Source organism: Berghia stephanieae, chromosome 1, assembly GCF_034508935.2.
Source record: "Berghia stephanieae isolate SIO BIC M18660-M18661 chromosome 1, UCSD_Bste_1.3, whole genome shotgun sequence".
Classification (NCBI taxonomy): domain Eukaryota; kingdom Metazoa; phylum Mollusca; class Gastropoda; order Nudibranchia; family Aeolidiidae; genus Berghia; species Berghia stephanieae.
The window spans coordinates 100,946,264-100,956,263 of NC_088360.1; the positions used below are offsets into that span (position 1 = coordinate 100,946,264).

At 38.0% G+C, this 10,000-nt stretch overlaps 1 protein-coding gene across 1 annotated transcript in view; it reads right to left on the reverse strand.

Annotated features, from left to right (window-relative positions):
* Positions 1–10,000, reverse strand: part of LOC144962548 (FRAS1-related extracellular matrix protein 1-like) — a 118,837-nt gene that overhangs the window by 13,481 nt on the left and 95,356 nt on the right. Inside the window, exons 8-13 of the mRNA XM_078895577.1 lie at positions 7,315–7,527; positions 4,177–4,331; positions 3,244–3,482; positions 1,745–1,838; positions 410–573; positions 1–85 (exon numbers count right to left, since the gene is read on the reverse strand). The exon at positions 1–85 is cut by the window's left edge and continues 1,614 nt beyond it. Coding sequence (XP_078751703.1) covers positions 1–85; positions 410–573; positions 1,745–1,838; positions 3,244–3,482; positions 4,177–4,331; positions 7,315–7,527 — 950 coding nt within the window. The remainder of the gene's footprint in view (positions 86–409; positions 574–1,744; positions 1,839–3,243; positions 3,483–4,176; positions 4,332–7,314; positions 7,528–10,000) is intronic.

The following is a 10,000-nucleotide window of genomic DNA, read 5'->3' on the forward strand; positions in this document are numbered from 1 at the left end:
GTGGAGAAAGTTTACCTCTCCTGCTTTCACGTCCTGTTGAGTGAATTTTGTTGCTGGTTGTCCTCGAACTTGTAGTACGCCATACCTAGAAAGATAGAAAAAAAAACCCAGATGAACCCTATTTGAATTTGACTCGAGTTCTTGTGTTACAATTAGATGTCATTTTCAATATAAATTAATTAATTGAAAGAGAGAGAGGGAGAGAGAGAGAGAGAGAGAGAGAGAGAGAGAGAGAGAGAGAGAGAGAGCAATAGAATTGTACTTCAAAGCCTTAAAAAATCAGAGAAGATATAACTCATTATATTTTTATCGTGCAACAACACATACTCGCAAGCTCTTTGTTTTATTCGGCACGATAAAAATGACTCGTTTAATAAACACAAAGAGATGAAAGAATCGTATAAAATACCTTGGTTGTCTGACAATCAGGAAAACAAGACTGTCATCTTTTGTGTCTCCGTCGGTGGCTGCCAGAATCCTGGTGGTAATCACAGCATCTTCTCCCTCGGCCACAATCAACTGGGGACGCAAGTTCTTGGAAAGTGTGGGCGCTTGGTCGTCGATGGGGACAATCTGTGTTGATATCATTACATGTTACGTTATCTAACGTCTCAAAGCGGTGTTAAATAGGCCTCAAATCAGATGGAAATGTGACCCAACGTATCAAAACGGCATTATGTCGGGATTAGATGGACCCAAAAGAGTGAATTTAGAATTAAATTATTAGAAAGTAAGAATTTTGAGTCTTTTGCAATGAAAGAAATTGTATCTATTTTTCTCCATAATAGACATTAATATAAATTAACCCCAAAATTCATAGTTTTGGCTATAAATTCAATTACCAGAACTTAGTTCATTTCGACATTATACCGCTTTGAGATGGTGGGTCAGAAATAGTAATTTTAAAGTTAAAATGGTCAGAACTGTGAAGTTTTAGTTTTTGCCACTTAAAGAAAAATAAATTATTTATTGTCCTCAGTCGGAGTCCTCAATAATTATATAACCCAAATGTTCATGTTAGAAGCTTGAAAAAAAAACAACAATAATAAAATGGAATGGAAGCTTCAATTTAATGTACAAAGACATATGATGTGGGTGTTTCGGGTTTCCCCTTTGTCAACAGAACACGAGGAATGAAGACGATGCTAGGACCTTAAGAACGGATTTCTCTCATCTCTCATTCTTCTACAGCGTTTGGTTCATCGTATTTTGTGTAAATACTAGATCAAGTCCGCGTAAAAATGTTTACACTTCATTATCATAATCACCAAGACCACGATGAGGATGACCATGATTGTCATCATCATCATCATCATCATCATCATCATCATCATCATCATCATCATCATCATCATCATTACCGCCACCACCATCATCATCATCATCATCATCATCATCATCATCATCATCATCATCATCATCATTACCATCATCATCATCATCATCATCATCATCATCATCATCATCACCATCATCATCATCGTCATCATCATCATCACCATTATCAGCATCAGTACCGTCATCACTATCATTATTAGCATAATAATAATCTTCACCTATCTTCCTAATCATCACCATCATCATGATCTTCTTCATCATTATCATCATCATCATCATCATCATCATCATCATCATCATCATCATCATCATCATCATCATCATCGTCATCAACAACATCTTCATCATCATCGTCATCATTGTCATCATCATCTTCATCTACAATGACGTAATTATGTTTACAAACCTCAACAGAGATGACTTTAGTGGCCTGATTCATCCCATCTGTCAGCGCCAAGGTCATGGTATCCATTTCAACGTCAGAACCATCATGGAGATATCTGGTATGACAACCAAATATAAAGGAAATAATATAATGATTATAATGTAACGGGTGGCTATGTGGTCAAGTGGTATGACACTCGCTTTCGGATCGGAAGGTCCTGGGTTCGAGCCTCGCGCTCGGCGCATAGTTGAGTCCTTGGAGAAGGCTCTTTACTCACATTCTCTCACCGTACTCATGTGTAAAACGAGTACCTAGCCGTTAACAGCGTTGTCTTTGTCCAAAAAAAATTGTAATATCGCCTAATAGGCGTCATGTCCCGTTCTAAATGTTACGTGTTGCTGTTGGCCAGGGGCCCCTTGTAAAGCGCGTTGAGCACGTTACGTGGATATTGCGCTATATAAAAGCTCAATTTTTGGGGGTTTTATTTTTTTAAATATTTTTTTAACGTGCTATTTATTTCCTTGAGATCAAAATTTAATAGCTGTTTGTTTATCAACCTGATATTCTGATTTTATTGAAATCTTTACTTGTTTAGGTAAAGTGAGTAACTACCAGCAAGACGTTGTGGTCTGAAAAAAGTATTGAACAAAAATTAATATAAATGCTTTAAAAAAAAAACAGAACAAAATAATAAACACTTAACGTTCCAGGTTCAAAATACTTCTTCAGTTAACAACAAAAACAATTTAAACATCAAAATTAAACATAAAATCCAGATAGAGAGAAGAAAGAAAAGTCAGGCTCCTCTCACGTGCAAAGGAAAATATATTAATCCTAGATGCAACCCAGAATCCCTCCCCCCCCCCCCCCCTCCACCCCCTTTCCTCTCATTTGGCCATCCCTCATTGTTTGAGTGATCTGCGGAAAATGCTTTGCGATATATACTTTCGTCCTACTGGATAATGATACAGATAAGTATTGAATTGTAAGCTTCAATTTATTAGACGAAGACAGATACTGTAGAAGTTTCGAAACGTCCACTGTGTCTGTCTTCATCTAATAAATTAAAGCTAACAATTCTACTTATCTCTATTTTATCCTTCGAGCTTCAAGCAGCAACATTTTCATTATTTCGTCCTACTGGGTCATTGCTCCTGTCCGTCTAATGTTACAGAAGCCGGGATAAACACCAACTCCATGGGCTTTGTGGCAATGTGGTCTTTCGTATCGGAAGGTCCTGGTTTCGAGCCTCGCTCGGCGCATAGTTGAGTCCTTGAACAAGACTTTTTACTCACATTCTCTCACCGTATTCAGGTGTAAAATGAGTACCTGGCCGTCAACAGTGTTGTCTCTGTTGGAAAAATAGTAATATCGCCTAACGTGCATCATATCTCGTTCTACACGTTACGTTGGTCAAGGAACCTTTGTAAAGCGCTTTGAGCACATTTAGTGGATATTGCGCTATATAAAAGCTCTATTTTTTAACTCAAAGGAACGTTTTTGTTTTTTTTACACATTACCTGATGTGCTTCTTCTGAAGGTCCTCTATGATGAATGTGGACCCTTTTTTCAGTGTCCTTCCGTCATTTTGAAGAGTTCCATACCGAGGCGGGGAGTCGACAATAAACTTCAGCAAACTAATGGGCGTGTCGACATCCTGAGCTGAAAGCTGATTGGTTGTGATGCCCAAAACTCCGCCCTCTTCCACGAGCAGTTTGTTTGTAAGGAATTCTGGAATTTGATTGTTGATGGGTTTGACCTGTAACACAGATGATTATCTTGATGAATCCAAAACATGATTTTTTTGGGAGGACTTCCGTAGTTTCACAGCACTTTTATTATATATTACTAAATCTTTTAGCCATTATGGACTTTCAATTAGTTGCAATGTCCAATAAATATTACTATATTATATTAATTAATTAATTATTAAATAAGGTGGGACGGGAACCGGGGGGGGGGGGGGTTGGGGTCTCCTCATGATAATTAAAATTAAAATAACTTGTTTAGGCGTGCAGTGAAACTACGGAAGTACTTCCGATTTTTTGTTTGATGTAATAAAAATCAATGTTAAAACTAATGTCGCGCTGCGGGAGACGAAATGTTAAGTCCTGGAAAAAAGGCTCTTTACTCCAGCTATATCGTCTTGTGGTCTGACACTCGCCTCCGGACTGGAAGGTCCATGGTTTGAGTCCCACGAGCCTTTGGAAAAGGGTCTTAACTCACGTTCAGTTTCTCACCACACTCAGGTATAAAATGAGTACCTGACCGTTGACGAGGCGAGGACGAGAGACGCATGCACACAACCAACATGACGTTCTCTCTCTAATAACTTTTCCGCCGGTGACGTCACAGACTATTGGTGACGTCCAATCAAGGGACGCTACTCTTCTGCCAATTTCATTCCCTATAAACGGAATTTATTATTTTATTTATTTATTTTTACAACCTACCTCGATGTCAAAGGTCTGCCCATACAGTTTGTTCCCACTAGCATCTTCCACTGTGTAGGCCATTCTGACCAGCCTGGATTCAGGGCCAATGTCCGTCATCGGGGGAATGTAAGCTATCTTAAGGTGGTCGATGTCCGCCTGGGTGAACGTGATCACTGAAAGGAGCGTAGGAAGGTTGGCGAGTGGGGGGGGGGGGGGGAATTAATGGCATGAAAGCATGGACTGCAGATTAAGTAATAAAACGATATAATACAATTCAAGCATAGAATTGAAGTGGATTTGAGGCTTGAGCTCGAGCATTTATAAAGCGCAATATCCACTAAACGTGCTCAAAGCGTTTTACAAAAGGAATATCGCCTAATAGGCGTTATTTCTCGTTCTACATGTTACACGTTGCTGTTGATCAGGTGCCACTTGTAAAGCGCTTTGAGCACATTAAGTGAATATTGCTCTATATAAAAGCTCACGTTTAAAAAAATAAAGCTCGTGTTTATTTTCTGCAGTTAAAATTGTGTAAAGTTTCAAGGGAAATGACTCCAGTATAATAATTTGGAGTTGACATTTATTGAGTTATCTGCCTTAAATATGATATAATATACTTGGGGTTTATTTTTATTTCATTTATTTACTTTATTTTTTGCTGTTGTCCTCTTCTTCTTTAATTTTTTTTCTAATGTTTCTTTTTTCTTTTCTGCTCAAATGTCTCTCTTTTAATCACAATCGGAATGAGATTTATTTGGCGTTTTACACAGCCGTGATCTTCAATACCGGTCATTTAGTAGTGATCATTTTCTCAGTACTATAAAGGCGGCTATGTGGTCTTATGACACTCGCTTTCGGATCGGAAAGTCCTGGGTTCGAGCCTCACGCTCGGGCATTAGTTGAGTCCTTGGAAAATGCTCTTTACTCACATTCTCTCACCGTACTCAGGTGTAAAATGACTACCTGGCCTCGACTAGGGATCGAACCTCAGACCTTCTGATGACCGGTCAGACGTGCTGCCATTACGTGTAATAACTTCGCGAAGTCCCAGGTTTGAGAAATTTTTTGCCAAGATGAGAGGTCATTTAAATCGATCGATATTATTTGAAGGATGAGTTTTCTGGCCAAATACGGCGGTATACTCTGCCTTCGTTAAGGACGTTGGTTCAGTGCGGCTATGTGGTCTTGTGATATGACACTCGCTTTCGGATCGGAAGGTCCAGAGTTCGAGTCTCGCGCTCGGCGCATAGTTGAGTCCTTGGAGAAGGCTCTTTGCTCACATTCTCTCACAGCACTCAAGTGTAAAATGAGTACCTTTAACAGCGTTGTCTGTGTCTGAAAAATTGTAATATCGCCTAACACGCGTTAAGTCCCGTCCTACATGTTAAATGTTTCTGTTGACCAGGGACCCCTTGTAAAGCGCTTTGAGCACATTTAGTGGATATTGCGCTTTATAAAGCTCATTTTAATTTTTTATTTTAACTCAAGTTTAATTTGGTTCGGTGGCTCAGCGACACTGTGTCTCGTCTTGTCACAAAAGTCAAGCGATGTTAAGCGTGATCAGTGTCAGGGTGGGTAACAGTGATCGTGAAAAATACTGGTTCCGAAGTAGTGTCCTTAAGTAAGAGACTTAAAACACATTATCCCTCTCGACTCAGTGAATGAGTATAAAGCTCATTTTAATTTTTTTATTTTAACTCAAGTTTAATTTGGTTCGGTGGCTCAGCGACACTGTGTCTCGTCTTGTCACAAAACTCAAGCGATGTTAAGCGTGATCAGTGTCAGGGTGGGTAACAGTGATCGTGAAAAATACTGGTTCCGAAGTAGTGTCCTTAAGTAAGAGACTTAAAACACATTATCCCTCTCGACTCAGTGAATGAGTATAAAGCTCATTTTAATTTTTTTATTTTAACTCAAGTTTAATTTGGTTCGGTGGCTCAGCGACACTGTGTCTCGTCTTGTCACAAAAGTCAAGCGATGTTAAGCGTGATCAGTGTCAGGGTAGGTAACAGTGATCGTGAAAAAGACTGGTTCCGAAGTAGTGTCCTTAAGTAAGAGACTTAAAACACATTATCCCTCTCGACTCAGTGAATGAGTATAAAGCTCATTTTAATTTTTTATTTTAACTCAAGTTTAATTTGGTTCGGTGGCTCAGCGACACTGTGTCTCGTCTTGTCACAAAACTCAAGCGATGTTAAGCGTGATCAGTGTCAGGGTGGGTAACAGTGATCTGAAAAATACTGGTTCCGAAGTAGTGTCCTTAAGTAAGAGACTTAAAACACATTATCCCTCTCGACTCAGTGAATGAGTATAAAGCTCATTTAATTTTTTTATTTTAACTCAAGTTTAATTTGGTTCGGTGGCTCAGCGACACTGTGTCTCGTCTTGTCACAAAACTCAAGCGATGTTAAGCGTGATCAGTGTCAGGGTGGGTAACAGTGATCGTGAAAAATACTGGTTCCGAAGTAGTGTCCTTAAGTAAGAGACTTAAAACACATTATCCCTCTCGACTCAGTGAATGAGTATCTGACTTTAGGTAGTGACGAATATTGTAGGAGTGTTATACCAAAAAGGACGCCTAACAGGCGACTTGTATTGTATGAAATAGAAATATGGTTCCACGTGACCTGCGGGGGGGGAGGGGGGAGGGGGGAATGAATGAATGAAACAATGTAAAGCGCATGGAGCATGGTAAACCCATGGAAATGCGCTACAAAAATGTTCATATTCATTGTAATATGTGTCAGTGAATGACATAATCAGTCGGAAGATGAAAATTGTGGATTTGCATTTTTTTTTTTTTCATTTTCTGAAAGAATATGCTCACAGAGTATTTTAATCTTTATTTGAAGTAAATCGGGTGATTTTTCATGAAGTTATAATCAGATGTATGGGAAAGGTATCCAGCAACTTTTCTCAAATTTCATACTTTTTCAACTTGACTAGCAGCCTGTAAAATATATTTTGAAGTGAAATTAAGCTTTGATATTTCCCGAAGATGTACAAAAAAGGTTGATTTAATCATTTATGAAAAGAACTCACTTTTTATAAAAATTGACCTTCTAACTAAACTTGGCAATATCTCAGTTCAAACATTTTCACCATCCGACTGATGATGTCATTGTAACATATTATTTTCATGTTAGCTCTATTCACCTTGAGGTACGTCCGAATCTTTCTCAACTCTTGATATGTTGTGCGTAGCAACAATTTTCCCAGCATCCCTCTCTCCCCTGTTGTATACAAAATATGGCGGCGTTGTTATGGTAACGATGAGATCTTTGCTCGGGGACTCCACGTCAGTATATCGGAGTTCCGAAGGTTTCAGGTAGCCGACTTCTGTCTCTTCCACATACATAATTCTTGTGGCTGTGGAGATAAAAAAAAATGTAACAAAAGCGTTTCGTCAATTGATAGACGAGTCAAGTTTTAAATTTACAATTTTCAAACAGTAAGTGTTCTAAAAAACTATCCTAAATAATACGCTCAAAGCGCTTTGCAAGGCCCAAGGTAATAATTGAGAGTTTGAGAGCTGTTTTATATATATATATATATATATATATATATATATATATATATATATATATATATATATATATATATAATTGTATAAAAATTATATATATTATATTAAATATACAAATTTGAAATATAATTAATGAATAGTTTGACTTTACAAACGTTGTTATGTGTGACTTTTGGCTCTCATCAGGAACTTCCTGATGAGAGCAAAGCTCGATAACAACGTTGTAGAAGTCAAACTATCTTAATTATATTTCAAATGTTTATAAATAGCTCCTTTTATAATAAAGTTGAGCACTATTATTTCATGGTTTTTGTTTTATAATTTATATATATATAATATTATATATATATATATATATATATAGTGCAATATCCGCTGTCTCAAGGCGCTTTACAAGGGGTCCCAGGCCAACAGCAACAATTAATATGTAGGACGAGACATAACGCCGGTTTAGCGACATTAATTATTTTTGAGGGACAGAACAACGCTGTTACCAGCTTGGTACTCGTTTTACACATGAGTGCGGTGAGAGAATGTGAGTAAAGAGCCTTTTCCGAGGACTCAACTATGCGCCGAGAGAGGCTCATTCGAACCCTATTCGAGAGCGAGTGAGCGTCATACCACAAGACCACATAGCCGCATAATTACATTTAGCACGATGTGGTATGACACTTGATCTCTGACCGCTCGTGTCCCGCAGTGGGTGGCGCGAACTTAAATCCTTGAAGAAATCTCATTACTCACACTATCTCACCATACTCAGATGTACCTGGCTGGTAACAGCGTTTTCTTTGTCACAGAGGCAGGATGCATGGCGCTGTTGAAAACCAGGAGTTCTTCGTCGAACTGTCTTGAGATGCTACGCCCAACAAAGATCCGCACCCCCCCCCCTCTCTCTCTCTCTCTCTCTCTCTCTCTCTCTCTCTCTCTCTCCTCCCTCTCCTCTCTCTCTCTCCCTCTCTCTCTCCTCTCTCTCTCTCTCTCTCTCTCCCTCTCTCTCTCTCTCTCTCTCCTTTACCAAGTACAGGAAAATCGTCACATTTGTTACCATACAATAAATATTTTTCTTATGCAGATTTGTTTTGTACATAACAAAATTTGCAGAAAAATCATTGTATTATTTATTAGAACTTAATGTTGTTGTTTTTGTTTGTTTTTTTTTTTGTTATTTTTTTTTGTTTTTTTTTTTTTTTGGGGTTTTTTTTTGTTTGTTTTGTTTTTTTTTTGTTTTTTTTTTTTTTTTTTTGGGAGGGGGTGGGTTAGCTTGTATTGCAAACAAATCATGCTTTAAAATCACATGTAGTGAGAAAGTTCGGTAAGGAGAGAGTTAAACATTTCTTGCAAACCAGATTGATTGATGCAATGCGTCTAAACTGTGTAGCTGTTTGTATCGTAAAATATAGACCACCTATATGGAAACAATCTCAATTCATAGAACGTCTAGACATCTTCATAATAATATTTCTGTCTTTTATTATCTACTAGACTATTTTTATTTTGTCATTTTACATTTAACTTTTATCCTATTTTCTTCAAACTTTCATTCAAGGCGTTTTGGTGTCGTTGAATTTATAAAAATAAAAACAGACCCCCTTGTATATAATTTTCATTTCCTTTTCACACCTCTTCAATTATTTTTCCTTTTTTTTTTCAATAAAATCAAAGAGCCGTCTAAGAGTCAATTTCTCTTACAGGACAAGAGGAAACCCCGAGGGCAACGGAACGAGAGTTTGATCTTAATCTGTGATCAGAGGCCGTCGTGAACTCTATTATCCACCCAGTGGGGCCGGCGACGAACACCAACACGTTTTATGGCTAAACGGATCAAGTTTCTTTAGAAAGCGGAAAGCGAAATTGACCTCGATAACTGTATATTATCATTATCATTATTATTTGCACAGATCGCAATTATTTTTAATAACTCCTCTCCCGCTTCGTTGAAGAAAAATAAGAAGCAGTATTTTTTTCGGTGGCGTTTAGCGAGTTTGTAGACATCTCTTTATTTAGTGTTAAACATCTGACAAGGTGTGTGTGTGGATCGACGTGCACTCATTTGCAGGTCTGATAACCCGATTACAAATATTATGGGCTTGATTTACCAGCGTTGTAATTGGGTATATGATGTGCTAGTTGAGAGAATTTCAATTATGAAACTGAGCCCGTTACAATTATCAGACCTTGCAATAAGTACACACCGGTGTGTATGACACAGTGTCAGACACGGGGAAAGAATAATATTATAAGAATAAAACATCTTTTCTAATAATTTTATTTTTTTTTTTTTTTTGCGGCGCTGCACAGAGGCTGACGCCTGGG